The sequence below is a fragment of the Danio rerio genome, chromosome 1, assembly GCF_052040795.2.
Source record: "Danio rerio strain M-AB ecotype USA chromosome 1, GRCz13ab, whole genome shotgun sequence".
Taxonomy (NCBI): domain Eukaryota; kingdom Metazoa; phylum Chordata; class Actinopteri; order Cypriniformes; family Danionidae; genus Danio; species Danio rerio.
In genome coordinates, this window is record NC_141021.1 from 32,880,001 (window position 1) to 32,904,339 (window position 24,339).

A 24,339-nucleotide genomic window follows, 5' to 3' on the forward strand; every position below is an offset into this window, starting at 1 on the left:
TCAGATTTATATTAAATTACAACGATGATGGAGTTATGTGAAGGCTTATTTTATAGAATTAATTAATTTATAAGTTAATTAAATAATTTATAAGTGAGAATAATAATAATAATGGCGGCGCAGTATGTAGTCCTGTCGCCTCACAACAAGAAGGTTGCTGGTTCATGTATGTATGTATGCGAATGACTGTGTATGGGTTTCCCAGTGATGGATTGCAACTGAAAGGGCATTCGCTGCGTAAAACATATGCTGGATAAATTGGTGGTTAATTGCGACCCCAGAATAATAAAGGGACTCAGCCGAAAAGAAAATTAATGAATAAATTAATAATAATAATATTGATAATACAGGGAATTTGGTGTTTTTATGTATTTTTATGTTTACTAAATTAAAATTACCACTCAAGAAAGACAGGTAGTAAGAAGAAACTCTACTGATATCATACGATGGTAATAACATTTTTATTGAAGACACAACTTTTTATTTTTAATTAAAGAATGCAAATATACAACCACAATCAGGAGATCGATATTAGAGACATAAAATTGAGAAAAATACAAATTACATTAGCAGCAGAAAGAAAAAAAAGATTAACAAAACAAAGGAAGGGGTGAGTAATTTACAATTGTATAAAAGTGTATGAAAATAAATTGAGAGCATTAGGAAAGCGTTCTAACTCAAATCAGAGTCAATAGACAGCAGTTCTTCATATAGAACCAGGAATCTGACACATTTTTTGTTTTACACATACAGAAAGATTTGAGCAGTGAGTCAACTTCAATCAGAAAATGTTGAAAGGTAGGGGTTGAAGCCATGCATTTTTTGCTTATGTATAAAAAAATCCAAACAAGTTAGCCGGATATGTTTTTAAAGACACGACTTTTTTTATTTATTTATTTATTTTTATTTTTTATTATAGTTTTGAAACATTACATAAAGTAAAAATACAATAATTCAGATATATATTATATTCATAAACATTAATATAGTTACAAGATCCAAAAATGATAAAGTAAATATATAACAGGAGAGAAAAAAATTAATAAAAAATTGCAAAAAAAATAAAATAAATAAAAATAAATAAATTAATAAATTAATAAATAATTAAAAAAATAAAAATATTACAAAATACTTCTATACATATAAACTAAAATAATAACTTAGGATACAATCATCGACTACAGCGGGGGATCAGAACTAGAAAAAAATTCCTTCATGAAATCTAACATTAAATCATTCTTTTTGTTTTTAATTTGCATTAGAGACTTTTTCAGATTTTCCATTTCTAATAAAAAAATATTACATTTTGGTACACATTTCGCAAATTTCTGTTTATGTATAAAATATTTACCTTGTAAAATGTAAAAGTTAACAACATACTCGAATGTTCTTTTTGTGTGTGAAAAAGTGCAAATCACGTCTTTTAAAGATAGCCTGTAATTAACATTTCTTTGCCCAAATAACACGTCACTAACATTATTCCAAAATTTACGAGAGGCATCACAGTTATAGAAAAGATGAGATAAGTCTTCCTCATGTATATTACATAATGTGCAAGTACTCTCAATATCCATGAATTTAGATAAAGTTGCTTTGCAAGGATACATTTTTTGAAGTATTTTAAAGTGCACTTCTTTAACCTTATTTAAAAGGCAAAATTTAAAGGGTATTGACCAGGTAGCTTTCCAATTAATATTAATAATTTTTTCATTCCAATAATATTTCCCTCTAGGGGATATTTTGTGTTTAGATTGAAAGACTTGTCTAATTTTTTTATTATTATATGATGGAGAAAGTATGTCAACACCGTCAATTTTTAATTCTGGGAGTATCTTTTTAATGCCTCCATAAGAAAGGTGATTATTAATTAGTTGTATTAAGCCAGCTGGAATAGCCTTAACCACTTGGTGAAATTCTTTAAAAGGAATTGGAAAGTTATGTATCCTCACAAAATCTTCATAAGATAGTATGTTTCCATTATCATAGAACAAATCTGTAACAAAATATATGTTTCTTTGATACCATTTATGTAAAAATAAAGATTTGTTTCTAGAGGTAATAAGATAATTATTCCATAAGAGAACTTTATGAGGAGAAAAGTTATGCTGAAAACAAATTTTCCAAGCCAATAATACTTGCTGGTGAAATTTGGACAATTTAAGTGGCAATTTTCCAGGAAGATAATTGCATCTCAGGAGAAAAGACAGCCCTCCAAGCTTCTGAAAGATAAATTGAGGTATAAAGAACCACATCGAGTTTCCATATTTCAGACAATTTCTTAACCAATTAAGTTTAAATGTATTGTTAATATCAAAAAAATCTATCATCTCTAAGCCACCTTCTACTCTTTTACCTGATATAACGTCCTTTTTTAATTTATGTGGTTTATTTTTCCATATAAAATCTAAGAAGGATTTGTTAATATTTTTGGAAATGTCATCACTAACATGCATAGAAAGAGCAGGAGACACGACTTTTTATAAACAGGAAGTTGAATGATTACGTATGCCGTGAAGTCCCGCCTTTTCCGACAACAACTAGGATGTAGTCTGTTGCTGTAGTGCATTTTGACTACAGCTGATAAAGATATAACTTGATGATATTTTATCCGAGAGCTGATCTTTGACAGTACAATGGCTGAGTCTCCAGACTGTCGGAGTCTTGTTTCTGCGTCGTCACAGCTCAATTTAATGGAAATAGAGGCGGTACGTCTGAGATTGACTAACGTTAACGTTAACGTTAAGATGATTCAGTGTCTATGATTGTGTTAATTTTTGTTATAATTGGTTTGCTTATTTACAGGTTATTAGATAGGTGCGCTTTATTTATGCTTCTTTCTTTTACGTTTGTCACTAAGGTCGTGATTGTTTTGTGCATAACCGTTATATGTTTTTGTAATGTATTATTGTTATTATATTGTATGTATGGTAAGAATCCTCTGCACTTCTTTATAGCTCTGTACTTTGATACATGTGCGTTTTAATATTAAACATGCATTTACATTGTAGATTGACGATAAAGAGTTTGACATCCCTCAAGTGGACACACCTCCGACCCTAGAAAGCATCCTTAATGAGGTCAGTATCAGACTGTCTGTTTTTTTTTTTTATTGTTCCCTATCAGCACCCTCAAGATATTAGATGTGCAGATTCACCAGTCGAAGGTTAGAACGCACCTTTATGCTCTTTTCAACGTTTCATAATGTAGAGACAGTTATGAAACCAAGTGACACATGTAAATGGGTTTATGGGAATTATGGATAGACCAAGATTTTATAAACAAACCCTAATGTAATATTATCCACTTTTACAATCAAATGTTTAAAATAATTTGTGAAGAAATTAAAGGGATTGTTTATCCCCAAATTAACATGATATGCTAAATTAAAAACCCCCACAAAAACTAGGGATGCTCCAATCAGGATTTTTGCAGCCGATACAAAGTACTGATTCTTTGTCATAGTGATTGGCAATGCATAAAGCACATTTTTCCTCTACGTATGTTACTTAAGTGGAGATATCTTCTTACCCAAGATAAAAAAATTAAGGATGTTGCAAATTATCCCTTAAACATTTCTCTTATAGCCATTTAGGTGTGAACATGTCATGGTCAAAAGCAGATTTACAGAAAATAATAGATAAAACCTAAAAAAAATTGCTCAGAAAAATGACAAACAAAGCAATATGAAACATTTTTCAAATTGCATATTTAATGCATAAGAAGTTCAAATGCACACATCCCTTACTTCTTTACTAAAATAGACCTATAAAGTACTGTTTATTGCAGTAAGTATATTACAAGAAGTTATATTATTAAATCTTCATGTAAAAAAAAAAAAGTTTTATTTATGTAATTTTCCAGCCAGGTTTTAGTGAAATTGCAATATTGTCAAAAACACAAAACATTCAATAATTTTTATGTAAAAAGGCCTGAATACATGCAAGGTCATTCTAATATTTTGCTCGTCCCCAACTAACACAAACCCTTGCAATCGGTTCATGATATCAGCCAGATCAGCAAGTACCGATTGAGTAATTAAATGTGGTTATCGGCCGAAAGCAAACTCTGGCTGACTAATTGGAGCATCCCTTACGAAAACTGTAACATTATTCAAGGAAGAGATGGAAATTCTGTTACCATTTACTCATCATTCACTTGTTGCCAAACTCTTTCTCCTGTTGAATACAAAGGAAGTTATTCTGAGGAATATTGGGAAAAAAGTAGTTATTGACATCCACAGTAGCAACAAAATATTCTATGGAAGTCAATGGCTATTTTACTTTTAACATTCTTCAGAACAAGAGAAAGAAAGTCAAATATATTTGGAACAAGTAAAATATTTTGTTTAGTGTTAAAATATATTTTTTGTTAAATAATTTAATTTTTTTATAAATTTGTACAACTTTGTTCTTTTTAATATTTTAACATGCTGTATTTGAAGGTCTTTGAATTTAGCAGACATTACATGCATTCACAAATTTAAGATTCTTTAAAAGAAGATATATAATCACAAGTTATTTATCTTAAGACTGAGTTTTCAGACACACAATACTAAGTTTAGAATTTAAGTAAGATTAATAATAAACTTACCAAACAGAAGACAAGCACCCAAAACTAGTGATAACAAAATCATGTTTTTGCAAGTAGGAGTGCCTTAAATTTATTTTAGCACACTATCTATTCATTTGTCAATGCTCTTTGATTTATTTCAGCCTGAAGATGAGGATGAGCCATTCATTTTAGAGGACACATGTCTTTTGAACACAGAGAACATTGATGCCCACTCGTGTGAGACCTCTTCTTTGGCCAGCTCTGACAGTGGAGACCGAACGCATTTAAAGAGGAATGCGCACTTCCTTTATATTGTTGTTCTTGCCCTGTTGTGGTTTTTGTTCTGCTGTTAAAGAAGTATTTTCTTTTGAGTTATTATTCTGTGTGTGTTCCCCTCAGGAGGAGGAAAGCGGTGGAAACTAATGCTACAGTGCATGGATCTGTTCTTAGACGCAATGTGCTGAAGGGCATCTCAGCTCAGATAGTATCTGCTGCGGTAAGAGGAATAATACTTCATCCACAATTCCAACAATGCTGTACTACATAAGCTGTGCTTAAATATGTTGTGTATTTGATGACTACACTGTAAAAAAAATACATTTGAATTGGGACAACATGAGGGAATTAGGTTAACTTATTACATTCTAAAGATTTAAGTGGATTTAACATAAAACAATTAAGCTGTCTCCAAAAAAAAAAAAAGAATAATTGTGTTGTTTCAGCTTGGTTTGAACAAACAACATTTTTTTGAGTTTTTGTTCATTAAATATTTTTGTAACATTAAAATAAGATCACATTTGTTAACATTATTTAATGCATTGCATACATTTAACAAATGTACTTAATGGCCCATATTAACCTTGGTTATTATTAGTTTATTAATGTTCATGTTCATATTAGTTCATGGAGCTTTATGACTTTTTAAAATAAATTATAACTTCTTGCAGCAAATATGCATTATTGAATGTTAATAAATGCTGTATGAATATTGCTCTTTGCTTGTTTATTCTTAATCATTGTAAATGTGTTTTGTGTTCTACCTCCATTCAACCAATTGTTTTTTTTACTTTTAAATAAACAAATTAGTATTATTTAAATTACAAAAAGTTTAACTTGCAACTTTTTCCAACTGCTTACACACAAAATCTTTTTATGTCACAAATTTTCTGAATTCTTTCACTGGAAATGCAAACTACACATCAAATGTCCAAAATCTCAGCCTTGAACACTTTTTTTCAAAACACTACACACAACTCTACCTAAAGCACAAAAATCTAACAGAAAACTACTTGCTTTCTTTTTCCAAACGCAATCAATCAAAATGCTACACTTATTCACGCGTTCGCTCAAACACTCTTCACACCTACCACATATTTATCTTTTCTAAATCCTAAATTCTTCTAGAAAAGGATAAAGGAATTATTCTCATCACTGTAGAACATTGTATTGAATTGTAGATATAAGACTATACAGTACATAAGAAAGAGCTTTATATTTAGAACAACAGTGTTGACATGGTATATCCAAAAGTGTTAAATTATAAAAGATGTGTTTGCCATTTGATGCAAATGCTTCTTTCTGACATTTGTTTATGGCATTTTGAATGCAGTGTTACATTTTGAAGGAGATGTGAGCATTTTGTGTGCACACTTTTGAAAATTGTGTGGAGAGTTTTGAAAAAAAGGGACACTTTTTTTTTTGAAAATGTGTGTAAGCAGTTGGAAAAAAACTGTAATATCTTTGTCAATTTGAGTAATGTAAGTTGACGTGATAATAAGGGTTCATTTGATTCAGCTACAATAAATAAGGTAGATTGTATTTTTCATTTTTATTTAGATTTTTTGGCTCCTTTAATTATTTCAGTTTGAAATCGTTTATGTTTGTGAATTTGTGTAGCTTACTTTTTTATTTTCTGCTTTTACTGTTTCCATTTCCCTTCAGGATAAAGTTGATGCTGGCTTGCCGACGGCGATAGTGAGTATATGTCTTTCTTGTGATTTGTAATGTTTTTTTTCTTCTTATTTTTTCTTCATCTTTAAAATGCTTTTGTATTTGCAGACTGTTTCAAGTGTGATTGCAGTAGGAACATCTCATGGTCTGGCCTTAGTGTTTGGTAAGCTTGCCATTTACTGCCAAATGACACTAAAGTGGAATCTAAGTTATGTTTGTAGCAAGGTTATGCGTTTGTTTAATCATAGCAGTATATTTCACGTTCTTTTGCAATTGTTAATTAACATAAAATTTAAAATGCAGCTTGTGTAACCATTATTGTTATAAAATGAGAGTTTTAAACCACCATGGGACTATTTCTCTGCCTTGGCTTTTCTTGTGTGGGATGTTCAGGAAAAGGTAATGTATCAGTAAGGTACAAGATGTGTTTTCACTTCAGTTTTAAATTTGTTTCCATTCCATCATGTTTAACATTGCTACGCAGTAATACCTTTTTCACACTGGATATGTAAGCAGAGCAAAAGTGGCACCACTTGTGGAAACCATATAGCATTCAGTGTAGTGTAGTTAAAAGGTAAAAAAAAAAAAAAGACAGAAAACAAAAAGTCGTAAACTGATAATGAAACTGACTATTGGTCCAGTCTTTACCAAATTTTTCCTGGATCTTCTTCAGACCATATAGACCAGATTTCTGGAATTCATGTTAATAGATAAAACTGCTGTCAACAGTCATTCTAAATTTATCAAATGACCTTAAATAGTTTTGTCATGAGACTGGTCTTGCAGATTCCTTGGATCATAAAGAGAACAATGGTATAATTTATTCCCTAATTGACATGACTTCCTGTCCACCTTCTTGAATTAGTTTAAAAATCTGTTGTTTTGAACTCTCCTTAGATCCTTAGCCCAATTTCCACTAAATTTGGCCCAGTACATGCTGACAAAAAGTTATAGGATTTTCCAGTTTTCTGTAGCTTGTTGCCATGCTCATATATGATGTGGCGGCTGGGCTGCTTGGCCCTGATAATTGCTGCTTGCGGAAATATTTAAAACTAAAATTAAAATGACTATTCATTTGTTAAAAAATAAATAAATAATGAATGTGTTTTTTCAATAATCCAGAAGTTTGAAATGTTGAATATACTTTACAAGGTTTCCAATGATTTAATTTCAGATCAAAGCGTTTACACAGGTTTTGCATCGACACCATGATTTGCATTGACACTATGCTAAAAAAAGCCAAGTACAGTATTTATAATAAATGAAAACATTGTCTTTGTATAAGACGCAAACTTCTTAATTTCTTTTGGAGTTTATTAGTGTTGAAAATGCTGCTTGCATCGTCTAATGTGAAATGACCTCAGAGCATGCTTAACCAATTAAAATACAGTAGAATGACATGAACTGAGAAGTTTGTGATGGCTGTTTGCACGCTTTTTGTTTGTGTTTTGCTTGCGGTTGCATTTGGATCTATTATTAAAAAACAAAATCACGAAGCACTGTTTGTGTTACTTGTTGAATTATATGCCTGATAAAACATAATTCTTCTGTAGCCTCTAGTTTTTGCCTAATCTTTATCTTTTGAATTTAGATCAGAACCAGGCTCTGCGTCTGTGTCTGGGCACTACAGCGACAGGAGCAGAATATGGTGCTGTGTCGGCTCTCAGCATTAATCACGACTGCACACGACTGCTGTGTGGCTTTGCCAAAGGACAAGTACGCGGCACCAATCTATAAACTGACAAACAACATAAATTACAAATTAGCAATGATGTCGTCAGTCCAAATGTTCAGGTGCATATTTATGGGAAGTCTCTGTTTGTTCTTAATACAGATCACCATGTGGGATTTGGCCAATGGGAAGCTGCTGCGCACTATTACTGATGCCCATCCACCTGGCACTGCCATACTACATGTGAAAGTACTGCACTGCATGTTTTGTATGTGCTATATATGTTTTGTTGTTCAATCAAATTGAATAAAGCTTTTTTAATTCTCTTTTTGCAGTTCACTGACCACCCAGCGCTGGCTGTGTGTAATGACAGTGGCGGATCAGTTTTTGAGCTGTCATTCAGGTGAGACATGCTTTAAAAGCTTAAGATATGAACAAACTAAAGCATATTTGTGCAGTGGAAAGGGAATTTAGTTTGTCAAATCAGTATTGTAATGAAAGGAACTGGTGGGCAGGGGGCAGTAGAGCTTCATCTATTCTTACAGCACCCCAATGGCTGATTGTAATACAAATGTATTTTACCCATTTTCCCTTTAAACAAACTTGAAAAACTCAGTTAATGAGGTAACGCGGGTAATTTAGTTTTATAGTTTATTTGTACTTTAATGCATGCAAATTAAACCATGTAATTGTTAAATCAACTTTAAAAATAAAGTAAAATAATTGCCAATATGGTATTTGTAATGCTCTAATTTTATCCTCTGTATTAATCTAAAATAGTATTTTTCTGGTTCTTTTGCTGTCCTCCCTGTCTGTGTTTTTCTGTCATTTCAATCTGAAATGTGTTTCTTTAAAAGTAAAAATGCCGCATTTTGAATAAAATGCAATACACATGCAAATACAATCTATTATGCAATTGTTTCTCTCTGCCTGATGCATCTCTTTCCCTGATACATATTTTGTTATATTATGCCTTTTTATGATAAAAGTTACTTTTATTCTGGATTATATATTATATGTATAAACTAAAATAAATGTTTGCTTTGACATAGTATATTTGTGTGTATTGTGTATAAACCGTTGAAGTCTAAATTATTAGCCCCCCCCTTTGAATTTTGTTTCTCTTTTTTAAATATTTCTCAAATTATGTTAAACAGAGCAATGAAATTTTCACAGTATGTCTGATAATAGTATTTCTTCTGGAGAAAGTCTTATTTGTTTTATTTCGGATAGAATAAAAGCAGTTTTAAATTTTAACATAAAAATAATTAGTCCCTTAAGCTATATATTTTTTCGAAAGCCTAAAGAACAAATCATCGTTATACATTAACTTGCCTAATTACCTTAACCTGCCTTGTTAACCTAATTAATCAAGTTAAGCTTTCAAATGTCATTTTAAGCTGTATAGAAGTGTCTTGAAAAATATCTAGTCAAATATTATTTACTGTCATCATCAAAAATAAAATAAATCAGTTATTAGAAATGAGTTATTGAAACTATTATGTTTAGAAATGTGTTGAAAAAATGTTCTCGCCAGTAAACTAAAATTGGGAAAAAAATAAATAGGTACTAATAATTCAGGGGATGCTAATTCTGACTTTAACTGTATATTATGTATATGTAAATACACATATGCATGCATATATTTAAGAAAATGTTTTTTATATTTAGATTATAAATAGGGCTGCACTATATATTGTTTCATCATCGATATCGCAATGTTTGCATCTGCAATAGTCACATTGCAAGATCTGGAATGCTAAATTATAGTTGACCAGGAGCTACAGAACAAATGCAATTTGTAGAGTCACTGCTAAGTTAACCATTATAAAGTGAAGGTTTATCATTTGCTTGTGTTCTGAATGCCTGTGACTGAGCATTTCAAGAGAGTTTAAAACAATTGAGCACAAAAATGTTTGGAGGTGTAACAAATATTAATTGCATTTAAATATTTATACGGGATATTTTTTTCTTACTTAGAATTTTTGTCTTGTTTCTAGTCCAAATATCTACATTTTTAAGGGAAAACTACTTTACATTTATATTACTTTACTAAAAATGTATTTGTTTAGTTTTGTTTCTATGTATGTGTGTGTATCACATATGAATAATACATATATAATACACTCGTATATTATGTCAAAACAAACTTAGTTTAGATGTGATTAATCATGATTCATCTTTTATCAGCACAGATATATATTAATGATAAAAACCCTTTCATTTATTAAAATATGCGACAACATTTTTTCCCCAAAGTGACATAGTAGAATATATAAAACATCTTAAGTTTTCATTAATTTCAAAAACAACATTTTTATGAATCTAATAATATGCCAAAACAATCTGAATTTGAATTGTGTTGATTGGAATTATTGACAATTGTAATTTAATAAATCTGAATTTTTATGTGCTGTTAAAAATTTATTTGAATTAGAATTTTTTTAATATGCATTAGAATTTCTTAATTTGAATCTGAATTTCATAACTTGAATGTTGAACATCTGAAATGTAAGACAACTGAATTTTTTAAGGCTGATTTTTTTTTTATAGACTTATTTTCAAACTTTCAATTTTTTTTGTTTTGAATTCATAGACCACAGATATCCAGATTTTAAAAATACAGTTTCAAATTTTCAGTTTTTAAATTCAATATCCTAAAATTCAAAACCAGAAATTTAGATTGGGAAATTTAGATTCAGGAGAAAATTCAAATTAGAAAATTCTAATTAAGAAATTTAAATTCAAACCATTTTTTAGCAGCATATAAAAATTCAGATTTATTAAATTACAATTGTTAATAATTCAAATGAAAACAATTCAATTTCAGATTGCTTTGGCATATTTTCAGGTACATACATTTTAGGGCTTAAAAAGTGCTTATTTCCCCTAAAATGCCTTGTTGCAGATCTTAAATATTTTTAAACAGGTCTTAATTTTTCTTTGTCCAAGCAAAGCTAATCAGTACAACCAAAAATTTATCTAAAAAAAAAAAAAAAATTTTACAAAACTGGCATTTTTAAACTCTATTTACCAATCTGGTTTGATCATCTTTCTCTAAATAACATTGTTTATTAATAAGTGTTTGAATTTTAACGGGGCAAGTAAAAATATTTTTTACTGGCTCTTAGAAAAAACCCTTAGCATTTGTTTCTATAAGTCTGAAATTTCATTCATAATGGGCTTAAAAAGTATTAAATTTGACTTGATGAAACATGCAGAAACCCTGTATATACAATGCAATTAGCATCAAGTAAAGTGTATATATACTTTTTTATAGTAATAGTGATGAACTTAACCTGTGATATTTTAAGATTTACCCAAGAATTCTATTTCCTTAATTTTCTGTCTGTGGTTGAAAATAGAGACCTGTTAAACCTTTCTCACAAACTCGAAGCGATCCGCAAAAATCCATGTCAGTTGATGAATAGTGTTATGACTGTCTTTCATGCCCTATTGGGGAGGCAATTTTTCATTCATTCTCCTCTGAATGCCTTTGTTGAGTGGTAAAAAAATTCATCCTTATAACCTGTCATGCACCTATCATTTGTTACAGTATTGCCGGGACTCTATTAAGGTGCTAAAGGATTATGAATGCGCTCACATGTCTCTCTTTTTCTTTCTCTAGGAGGGTGATGGGGATGAGGACATGTGAATCCAGGTGTTTATTCAGTGGTTCCAAAGGTGAGGTGTGCTGTGTTGAGCCTCTACATGCTGGAACTGAACTCAAAGATCATCCCATTACCCAGTACTCCCTGCTGGCCATGGCGTCACTCACCAAGGTAAACTCATAGAAACACTACAGTTTCACTTCCCAAAAGTCCAAGCTTTCCATAATACAGTTTAAGTTCCCATTGTATTATACCACCTAAAGAATTGTGTTATGTTCGTTATTTATATTTTGCACACAAAATGTTATCAAATGATGGTTTAAATGGGCCCAAATGGCCTTTTAAATGGCCTTTTCAACCCAAAAGCTGCAAATACTAATAAAAGCACATAATAATCATCTTTCTTTCAGTTTTAAACAACATCATGTAGTTTTGAACATTTTTAAACATTTTTAAATAGTTTATACTAAAAACAAATTGATTTGAAAAAGCTGTTTTCCTCAATGCAAAGTAACAACTCTTACAGAACACTTTGTTTTCAGTTTATACTAGGAATGAAATGTCTCGCTAATGTTAGGTAATTTACTTTAAAAAAGTAATAGATTACAAAATACTACTGAAAAATTGTACTCTGATTACAGTACTAATTACTTCATTTAAAAATGACTAATCACTTTATTTTGAAGTTACTTTTAAAACATATAAAATAGACCTATACAAATACAAAATATACTGCAGCTCTTTCAATACTTTAATATTCACTCACGAAAGTGGGTTGAACACAGCAGCTTGACATATTCAAAATACTTAAAATTCTCTCATTATTTACTTGTTCCAAACCTGTCTGTCTTTTTTTTTTGTTTTCCACAAAAAAAAGACTAGAAGATAACTGGATATACATAAACATTGACATATTATGCAAAATCACTGCAGTGTTCGGTGTTCTGTTTTTGAAGTAATTTGTTTAAATGTGTTTTTCCAAACAAAGTATGTCAGTCAGTCATTTCTTGTAATTTGACACGCGGACAACTGGTGTGCCTGAAAAATGTGAGTGCGTGCAATATGCGCTCAGAGTATGCATGCGCAAGCTGCACATCTTCAATGGAAATAGTGAACTTGCGGGCACAAAGGACATAATATGTGAGTGGCCCCATAAGCAGCTGCGTTTCAATTCACATTTAGAAGATACCTTCACTCCCGATCCTGCACAAAAATCCAATTTAGCTCGTTTAGGCTGAGTTAAACCGCCTTGTTTTTGGGTGCCGGTGTCCTCCTTGATGACAAGTGCTGACATGGAATGCTTTCTATTCAAGTATTTAATAAGTTTCTGTTCGAGTTAAAAGCAGTTAAAAGTCCCTTAGAGACTGGACATAGACTGCATTTTTGATGCAATATTTTTGTTTTTACGCTCAATGAAATCAAAGTAATGTCTGTATTTTCGCCTGAAGAAGCAGCCGCTATCATCAGTATCTTTTTCAGCTCACTTCTCCAGTAATTTAAAAGAGCATGCTTATTAACTGACATTGCAGCGGAAAATGTTATTTAAAAGAAGCATTTTTCTCTTCTAAAAATTATATTTGTAGCATAAGTAACGCAATTACATTGACTTTAGTAATTGTAATCAAACTACACAAATTTAAAATGCAGTTTGTTACATTACTGTGTTCCCCAGAAATGTGGAACATGTTACACCCAACTCTGTGTACCTCAGGACCATAGTTCTTCATAAATAAGCATAATCATAAATGTGAACAAAACACTGAACATATGAGTTATTTTAAACCTATTGTTAACATGCATTTAAATACAGATTACAAACTAGACACAAAAAAACCCTACTGTCAAATGTGTTTTCATTCTGTATCGAAAACATAAACTTGTTCCATTTTAAATGTTACTTAAAGTTAAAATTATACACATATTTGTTATACTTATGAAGTGAATGAATAGCATTTGTGTCAAAACTATGCAGACATTTCTACAAAACACCTGAATGCGTTTCGTCCATCATACGTAACCTCACAAACTGAATCGTCTGTCAGAAAAGCAGCATGGCCTGTCATGAATAATTAAGTAAAGTGTCTCATTAATATTTATGAGACACCAACACATCATGAAGTAGGACTCTAAAGATCCATGTGACTCGGTGCGTGTTGTCTTCAAATCCAGAAGACAAAAACAGCTCCAAAAAGCTTAACAGTTTTCTCCTACAGCTTAATTAACCATTGCCACACATTAGAAAAAAAATTCTCAGCTTCATGGTCCAGTAGACATGAGTCCAATACAGGTTTCTTTTTTTTGTCTTATCAATCACTGTTACTTGTTTTTTTTGAGTCACCTATAAAACTGTGACAAGCAATGGGACAAACGAAATACAAAGTTACACAACAAAAATATATTAAATGTTTCATGAGAACCTGAGAAGCATATCACGATGATTTCTAGATAAATCATTTAACAGTAAATAATAAGCACTCCTAATGAGCGCAGATTGTTGTGTATATCACTATATAATTTATGCCACTTTATCAAATTGGGTGGAAATTGGGCTTGGCTTACATTGTGCTTTTAGACAGAAAGAATGTATAACATCTGATGAGTTTGATATAATCTATACCATCTGGTAAGTTTGCTATAACATCTGCTGTGTTATCTTAAGTAAGTGAAGATTTATTTGACGTAAAAGTAAGTGAGATCAGTACTGTCAGATGGGCTATTAGAGGTACCAGTCATCAACATCCAAACACTGGAGTGCTCTCCGTCTGACTGCAGTGTTCTTCAGCCTCTGAACTCTTTATTTTGACAGATTCTGCTGATAGGACTGAAGCCTTCACTCAAAGTGTGGATGACGTTTCCTTACGGCAAGGTGCAGTACACCCTTTCATGTTAAGAATATGTTTGTGTGGGATTGCTTTTTCAGAGCGTATTGTCATGACACCTAAAAGATAAACTTATAACCCCTTTATACAAGATTTATGTTAGTATTTGTTTTCACTGCACGTACTTTATCGGCTGCATGCTTCTCTATTCAACTTCACATATAGTGTAGGTTCAAACGTTTATATACCATACCTAACATTACTAGCAGTGATGTCCCAATTTTGAAGAGTCAGTTGATCCAAAAATGTTGATTAGAAAGAATCAAGTTATATCATGCGTAATGGGGCTGTACATTATATAGTTTCAACATTGAAATCACAATGTGCATATTCACAGTAATCACACTGCAGTATGTGCAATGTTAAGTTCATATAGTTGGTATTATGTTGTAACTATATTTTACACTAACTGGCCACTTTATTAGGTACACCAGACCAACTGCTCGTTGACAGAAATTTCTAATCAGCCAATCATATGACAGCAATGCATTTAGGTATCTAGACATGGTCAAGACGATCTGCTGCAGTTCAAATCAAGCATGGGGAAGAAATGTGATTTAAGTGACTTTGAACATGGCATGGTTGTTGGTATTTCAGAAACTGCTGATATACTGGGATTTTCATGCACACACATCTTTAGGGTTGAAAGAGAATGGTCCAAAAAAGAGGAAATATCCAGTCAGCAGCAGTTCTGTGGGCACAATGCCTTGTTGATGCCAGAGGTCAGAGGAGAATGGCCAGACTGGCTCGAGCTGACAGAAAGGCAACAGTAACTCAAATAACCACTCGTTACAACTGAGGTATGCAGAAATGCATCTCTGAACCCTTAACAGGTCCAACCACCAAAATTAGACAATAGAAGATTGGAAAAACATTACATGGTCTGAGCCTCAATTTCTACTGTGACATTCGGATGGTAGGGCTAGAATTTGGCATCAACAACATGAAAGCATTGATCCATCCTGCCTTGTATCAGTGGTTCAGGCTTGTGGTGGTGGTGTAATAGCATGAGGGATATTTTCTTGGCACACTTTGGGCCCATTAGTACCAATTGAACATCATGCCAATGCCACAGCCTACCTGAGTATTGTTGCTGACCATGTCCATCCCTTTATGGCCACAGTGTACCCATCTTCTGATGGCTACCTCCAGCAAGATAACGCTCCATGTCATAAAGCGTGAATCATCACAGACTGGTTTCTTGAACATAACAATGAGTTCACTGTACTCAAATGACCTCCACTGTCACCAGAGCTCAATCTAATAGAGCTGGGGTGTGGTGGAATGGGAGATTCACATCATGCATGTGCATCTGACAAATCTGCAGCAACTGTGTGATGCTATCAAATCACTATGGAGCAAAATCTCCATATATGGAATATTTCCAGTACCTTATGGAATCTATGCCATGAAGGATTAAGGCAGTCCTAATGGCAAAAGGCGGTGCAACCCGGATTAAAACACTGACCATAATAGGGTAAAAGTTTATTGTATGCATGTTTTTATTGCGACTGTGAGTGTGTTTGAGCATTTCAGGAGTTTAAAGCATTCTGTCAGAAGACATTTGACCATTTGTAACTTTTAAAAACGATTTTATTGAATTATATATAGATTGAATTATATATAGATTTTTATAGATATATAGAATTATATATAGATTGATGTTATTTTACATTTGATTATTTAATTTGTGTACCTGGCTGTTGTTAGATTCCTCAGAAACCCATACGGCACCGTTTATTTCACCTTTATTTTTATATTGTATTTATATTTGCTTGTAAAATGTTTTATTATATTTTATACATGATGGATTCTCATCCAGAATCCTAACCAATCCATATTAATAAATTATTTTCCAAATTGAGTTATTTAAGCCATGGGGTGAAATTGAATTGATAAAACAATAAATATATTTTGCAGGAAAAACTAAATATTGCACTGTCAGATTTTTCCAATGTCACGACACTGGGGTTAAATGTTAAGGGGCTTTGTAACTACAGTACATTTTTCAAAATTGATACAGTTACCTATACACACTCATAGTATAGCAGTCGCTGCCATGCATTTCTGATGTAAATAAATGATACAGTGATATTAAGAATAAATAACTTTACTTATATTCCTATAGTTTACTTATTCATATCACATTAAAACCTAGACTTTTGTTCTTATTCAAAATCGCAACTATACTTGAAAGTATATTAAAGTTTATGAAAGTATATGTTTTTAGTTGTACAATTAAGGGTAATTTTGTTGCATTTGTTCAATTTATGGTGAAATGAGTGTGGGAATTTGATTTATATTTAATTAAATAAATTTAATTGATTTATATTTAATTAAATAAATTAAATAATAATTTATATCATGTCACTTCTTGTTCATTTATATCATGTTGCTGTGAAAGATCCACCCGTACACAAACACTTCCTATTTTTCCTAATTTCACTCAGGACAAATAGATCATGGTATGGCGGTAAAGTTAGTCATGACTTCAGTTTAATGCAGCCTTTTCTAATACTGACATTCATACATTAGTTTTGCCATTGATTTTCACCTTTTTATGTTGAATAAATGGCATTGTTAACTGGAATTTAAAGCTTCATTGTAATTGTTATTTGACCATCAACCAAACTGTCATGATTTGAGATTTATACATTTATACAATCTGAAATTTGAATAAATAACCTTTATATTAAAGGTGCAGTAGGTGATCTGCCAAAATGCTAACTGGTTAGCATAATATCATTAAAAATGACAGATTCACTAGATCATGTCATTCGCCAGTTAGAAAACTTTATAGTATGTTATAATACTACAATTCTGAACGAAAAACTGTATTATATTTAGCATGTTTTCAGTTGTTTAGCAAGCAAAACTTGTAATGTTCAATATTTCATGCATGCAAAGTCTCACTTTCTCACATGAGTTGTCCTAAAACCACTACTGTATGCTTAGTGGTTGGCCGGAATTAAATTTGATACTAAGCATGCTATTTAATACCGAATATGTAAAGTAGCATGGTAAAAAATATAGGAAGCCTGTCGCAAGTTGCCATTGTTCAAAAATGAACCAATGTTATGTGAATATAAAACCAACTTCATCTCAGTAAAGCAGGCTAGGCGGAATATCACTATTTATTTATGTTTTGTTGTTAAACTACATAAAAATCTACATCATTAATGCTGTAAATTGAAACGGAAAATAGTCCTATCAATCTTTCACCGGATGATTTCATTGGCTGAACAACACTTCTGTGCATATAACCCATTCATAAAACAACACAATCTATATCCGCTTTGCATGACTAAAGTAGTTTTAAAACATAACATTATCTGGCTAAAAGAAATACTTCAGCCATGGTGTCATCCTTCCTTCAGCATGCAAAAGTAACTCCAATGTTGATTCAGGATTTTAAAAAGTTTTGATTCAGCATTTGTTTTTACCGCTCTCGCTCTAGTGTCCAGGTGAATGCAGCGCACATGCACATATAAACTTTAGATCTGCATGAATGGCTGCGCAGATGTACAAATCTACATTTGTTGACAGACAGTTTGGGCTACTTATCAGCATTATGGGAATTGTCTGCCCAACATTAGTTTTATGTCTCACCCAGAATATAAAAATACATATAAATACATTTAGATCATTTACTTTAATCGTAACTATTGGAATGTGAAGAGACTTTCAAGCAGCACAACAAAAATGTTTCTGAAGACCTACTGCACCTTTAATAAGTGGTTTCCTAAAATATGACAATATTTGGCTGGGATACAACTATTTAAATATCCTGAATCTGAAGGTTCTGAACAATTTAAATATTAAGAAAATCATCTTTGAAGTTGTCTAAACGAAGTATGTTTTTATTAACAAAAATATTTTTGATTTATTTACAGTAGGACATTTTCTGAATGTCTTCAATAAACTTGACTTAATCTTCAAATAATTTTTGGCATAAAAAATCTGTAATTTTAACAAATAAAGTGCATTTTGACTAAAATATTTCCCAGCAACATAAGACTGCTTTAAAATTAAAATAAATACTGCCTATAAGAAACCTGAAACAAGTCCACATTTGCAGCATACAAAAGGGGTAATCCTGGTCTTTGTGTGACAGTTATATTGCATCCATTTGGCCTGTTGTCTCCTTTAAGCTTGTGTGAAGGTTGTTCTGTTCAATTAAATTTAGCTAAATTAGATTTTTTTACTACAGAGCAGCTGCGCATTAGCATGTTAATATCACTCAATTTCGCCTTTGTGTTATTGATTGTATTTATGGTGAAGTTCAGAGGTGCCAAACATTTTCTTTGCAACTTGTTCTCATAGAAAAGTCAGTGTAATGAGTAGTGATGCTTATTTCAGCCGGTAGGAAAAGATGCCAATTACAACCAAAGTTTAAAAAGCAGTAAGAAGAGTGGCAGTTAGAATATTATATAGCACTAACAAGGGAGTAGCAGGCTAACAGTGTCTTTGGTTTGGACTTTAATAATTGCAATTCTAAATATCTCATGTGTTTTTACATGTTTTTGAATGCAGACGGATCCTGCAAGCGTACCCTTGTTGGCTTGGCAGTTTGTGGCTGCACAGAAAGCAATCAACCCAGTTCTGGCTTTCTGTAGAGGAGACACCATCCACTTCCTACTGGTCTGTTTGAGCAATGCTATTTTAAAATTGATAAATACAATTAAAGGTACTTTAATGCTTAAAGTGTGCCATTTCTTTTATGCTTGAACATTTTAAGTGGCTGGACACACACTTGTGGTGGGAGTTTGGGGATATTATTATTATGTTAAATGAAGTCATGCCATGGATATAATTGATGTTAAAGGGATACTTATTTCAATAGTTTTCTTCTGTTGAACTAAAAAGAAGATTTTATAGAATTTTGGAAACTGGTTGTTATTGATTTGCATTTTAACGACCATTCACACGGGGCTTCAGCGCTTGACAGAGGGCGTGTCGGAAGTTGGGACCGACACGATCGTCATAGCAGCGTCAGCCAATGAAATAAGTCAGCAATAGGCCACTATCTGAGCTGATTTGCATACAGCGGTCTGATAGGCTGACGCTTCCTTTTTCGCTTAAAAAGTTGAGCAAGTCCCAACTTCTGCAGCAAGCAATGCCACTGAAGTGGCGCCGACGGATCCACAATGCAGTTTGGCAACGCCTGAAATCACCCATTCAAAGTGAATAGGAAGCGTTGAAGCTGATGCACCGTGTGAATGGGGCGTAAGGCTTGGTTGTGTTTAAAAGATGCAAAGCAATGTGTGCTCATGCTAAATTTGTAAAAAATCACGTTATTTTTTAAAAAATCTTACTGTAATTATATACAGCTACTCCGCTAACATGAAAACGACTGTCAAACGACTGTCCTAGTTTATCTGAAAGGCCTGCCCTTAAGAGGCTCTGATTGGTCAGCTAGCATAATGTGCTGTGGTTCGCGGATCAGCTCCACATTACCGGACAATAGCGTGATGCTCCTACAAGATTGTGGGTGTTTACAGGGGTTTGATGGATAAACATCAAATTTTAGTGTAAGGAATGGGTTTGTAACTAGCTAACTGTACATTTCTAGTCAAACCATCCTTCTGCAATCTTATAACAAAAATGGAAATAAGGGCAGTATTAATAGCTTCAAATGTGCGAGAGCGTTGCTATTATGTGATTGTATTGTATTGCAATATGGAACAATAAAGTGTTGATGTTAAATCAAAAGTAATTCACAAATATTTGAAAATTAAATGATTTAATGACAATAATTTGCTATGGTTACAACTGAATTAGTTACAAAATAACTAATATAGCATTGTAATAATTGTACCTATTGTGAGTAGGCCTCAAAGAGAGCCTGAGAGCAGAGTCAGAAAAGATAGTTCAGAGCAGGAAAAGAGACAGAGCAAAGTTTAACAGCTATTTCGTTTCTTTCTTGACCATGTGACCAAAGCCCAAATACTGAGATAAACAAACTGACCAATAAAAATGTTGCCACATCGTGAAACCCCCAAAGTCTAAACGCCAGGCCCTGATCTAGTCAGTTTCTGCCTTTGGAATCAGTATGGACCTTCTTGGTGAAAAAGACATGTTTTGCCATATAAACAAATACATATGATCATTTTCATCCTTACAGTAGCTAAAGTGTTAATGGTGCTAAACAGCATTTCCTGTTATTTATATTCTTGTTAAGGACCTTGCTAAAACATACCATTAATGCTAGAAACTGTGCATGTAATAAATCAATTTTAACAAATAAAAATAAAAATATATAAAATAAAACAGGTTGTGGCTTATAATCCACAGCTTCTTCTATTATGGTTCGAGCTGCTCCTTTGAGTTTTTTGCTGAATCCAGCACTGAACTGGGAGAGATTCTGGAAACTGTCCTTTGTCAAATACTAGCTATATATTTATAATTCTTTAAAGCATAATTAACATTAAATTGTAAGGACTTCTCTCTTTGTGTCATGCCCTTTGGAAGGCCAAATACAGAAACATTGTAGCAGTCTCTGCTATAACATTACAGCACCTCTAGCTATGCCCCTTCACCTCACGGAGTGTATGCGCGTGGTGAATGCGTGTAACCTGAAGCATTTGTGATCTCACCAGCCTGAATGCTTGTCACCTGATGGTCCACTATCGCTGTAGCCACTGAGTTAAAAGCTTTCTTCCCTCTATTTTGTAAGTTTGGTGATTGTTTGTACTGTTCTCATGTGTTAATGGATGAGATGGCAGGTGTCTCTGTATGTTTATATGTTCTGCAGAGCAGGAACCTGCTAAAACAAAGCATCCATGCTGAGTCAGGCCCGATTATCTTTTAATCTTTTCCTGTTTATTCAATCATTCATTTTCTTCTAGCTTAGTCCCTTTATTAATCTGGTGTCGCCACATCGGTATGAAGCGCCAACTTATCCAGCACGTTTTTACGTCGTGGATTCCCTTTCAACCACAACCCATCTCTGGGAAATCTTTTCCTGTTTAAAAAATTCTAAATAAATAAATAAATAAAATGTAATTTTGTGTTGTCCCCAAACTTTGTTCGCTGTAGACTTTGCTAAGCTAACTCCTGAAAAAGCCAATTTCTCCCTTTTTGGGATTGTTGTTTATGTTCACGCATCTACATTACATATAAACTAAAGTTTAAAATATGATTATTTAATATCATTAGTACAATGTGGTCAGTCATTTTATAAAAGCCATCGACACTTTACAAAAAAAAAAACTAAATCAGTAATGTATGTTTGTAGAAAACTTAATGTTAATCAATAAATAATAAAAAAAACTATATAATAAATGAATTAATTCATTATTACATGAAATATTTGCTACGCAAAGTTGTTTTTTTGTAACCAGACTGGGTGGCAATAATATTTAATAGCACAACATGCTTGACTATGCTAGCTAGCCGAATCTGGACCCTTTGGTCTGAAAAGTGAGAAACTAGAGGACTGGTTCAACAAATTAGATTCAAAACAAGCCATTAATCTAATTAGTGCCTCTAGTGGAACAACAACATACTTCACCCTAAAATAAAGGTCATAAAACAATTAACGCACTGTGTTATTTTTGTGCTTAGGTTAAAAAAGACGAGTCTGGCACCATCCATGTCATCAAACAAAGGCAGCTTCAACTAAACTGTGACCTAATCAGTCTGAGCGTGAGTCAGACTATTACCAGCAATCATCTGAGTTTGATTACCTTCATGGCAGTATGCTGTTTCATGGTCTCCCTTGTCTCTTGGCAGTGGATAAACCCCCGGACGATTGTGTTGATGGACAGCACAGAAAAACTGCGAGTGGTGGACAGACCCAGTCAGGAGGAGCTGGAAACCGTGGACATGGCTGAGCTTCAGCTGGTATACAATAGCAGCCATTTCAAATCCCTCGCCACTGGTGGAAATGTCAGCCAAGCACTGGTAAGGGCCAATATCATGAGATGCCACAGTGTTCACCATTTGGTCTGGTACATATAGCTTATTGTGCAATGTATATATATATATATTTTCTCCACATACAATGTTTCAGTCAACAATTGGTATTCTTGAATAAACTAGCCAAATATGTGCTTACTACTTTAGGATTCTGGCCCAATTTGGTTTTCTGAGAATAAGTGTAAATATTGAAAATTTTTGGCTAAATCTGTAACATTAGATCGCTGGTCTGACATGTTTACCTACAGCCATTTAATGACCACTGCAGTCAAATTGTTTCAAAATGTTTGAGATGCTTTACAGCGTTTGACTGCTCTTATGATGACTGTCAAAACAAGAATCAGTTGGAGCTCTAGAAAGGAAATGGCTTGGTGAGAGAAAAAGAGAGCGTTGGAGATTTTGCACATTTCATAGGGTTTTTCATGGCTGCAAAATGAGGTGGTATCCTGAGTATTAAATATATGTTACTTGATCTTGGTCTAATTTACCTTATTTTTGCATCCTATCAGTTAAAACATTATCTTATTTTAATTACACTAAATGTAATTAAATATATCCCATTACTTACTCCTAGGGCCATTTATATCAAAGTTGATATTTAGCCGCACCACGTTGGTGTTCCGTAACATGTCACTCAACTCCCAACCTGGAGGATAAGAAGATACACACATATACTACAGACAATTTAGCTTACCTAATTCACCTATAGCGCATGTCTTTGGACTTGTGTGGGAAACCGGACCGCCCAGAGAATGCTCTTATCAAGTGATAATATTATAAAGCTTCTGATTCTGTTAGACAAGCAAGAGTAGGTAAGGATTAAATTTTTTTTAAATTTATTTGTAAGTTAAGTGTTCAGGTATAAGATGTGTTTAATGTGTCTTTTAAATTTAGCTAGGAAATCATTCCACTGGTAAAGAACATTAAATAAAAAGATTCTGAAAAGTGATTTATAGCTATATCATACACCTGGCACTAGATGTGTATAGTGCGGTTTGTTGCTATTTTCAGACCAGCGCCACTGTAATTTTCATATTTTGTGCCTCATTGTTTAAATAGCTAATACATTTGTGGCACTTTGTGAAATCATGGGCATGCTGGTCTAAAAATAAGGTGTTTTAAGGTGCTTCGTTGCCACGTTGCTATTTTGAGGAACTGAAATAGGTGGCGACAGTCCAGTGCAGAGTGTGTTAGTTATGCACCTATCCAGGCCCAAACACTTACACATTACTTAATATACACAGGATGTACAGCAGTACAAAAATATCTTTACATAGAAAAAAAAATTAGATTAGATTTGTCCACCTGTCGAGTGTTGGGAAACATATGCATCACCAAATGGGGCATAAGAATATGAAGTGTGTTTGGACAATGTTTTTTTGACCACACTTTGTTATTATTGTTTATTTATTCGTTTGATGGAAATTAGAGCTGACAACAAATCTTTGGGCTTAACAAAAAAAATTAAGAAATTAATTATGTAGGCTAATGGATATCTTCAGTGGAGTGAGTTTCCACCATTTCCTTACTTCACAAAAGTAAAGAAGTAAAGTAAAGAGAAAGTAAAGAGGCAGAACAGAGGAGGGTCATTCTTCATCCTTGCACAAATGGTCTGTTTTTGGCCCAATTTCAATTCCCTACACTGTAAAACCCAAACAATTTGAGGAAACTTATTGCAACAAACCATTTGAGTTAAAAAACTAATCCAAACGAGTACTGTAAACTCAATTAACCTATACCTATAATTAACCTATCC

General features: G+C 32.8%; 1 protein-coding gene across 2 annotated transcripts in view; it reads left to right on the plus strand.

Moving 5' to 3' along the window:
• Nucleotides 1-2,529: 2,529 nt before the first annotated feature.
• vps8 (VPS8 subunit of CORVET complex) overlaps nucleotides 2,530-24,339 on the plus strand; it is a 227,585-nt gene continuing 205,775 nt past the window's right edge. The window contains exons 1-14 of one of the 2 annotated variants that reach the window (XM_087236397.1): nucleotides 2,530-2,705; nucleotides 3,009-3,077; nucleotides 4,713-4,841; nucleotides 4,949-5,047; nucleotides 6,493-6,525; nucleotides 6,610-6,664; nucleotides 8,093-8,217; nucleotides 8,336-8,422; nucleotides 8,509-8,576; nucleotides 11,802-11,955; nucleotides 14,591-14,650; nucleotides 19,197-19,304; nucleotides 22,230-22,310; nucleotides 22,398-22,568. In XM_087236397.1, coding sequence (XP_087092523.1) covers nucleotides 2,634-2,705; nucleotides 3,009-3,077; nucleotides 4,713-4,841; nucleotides 4,949-5,047; nucleotides 6,493-6,525; nucleotides 6,610-6,664; nucleotides 8,093-8,217; nucleotides 8,336-8,422; nucleotides 8,509-8,576; nucleotides 11,802-11,955; nucleotides 14,591-14,650; nucleotides 19,197-19,304; nucleotides 22,230-22,310; nucleotides 22,398-22,568 — 1,311 coding nt within the window. In that variant the 5' untranslated portion in view covers nucleotides 2,530-2,633. 2 annotated transcript variants of the gene reach the window in all.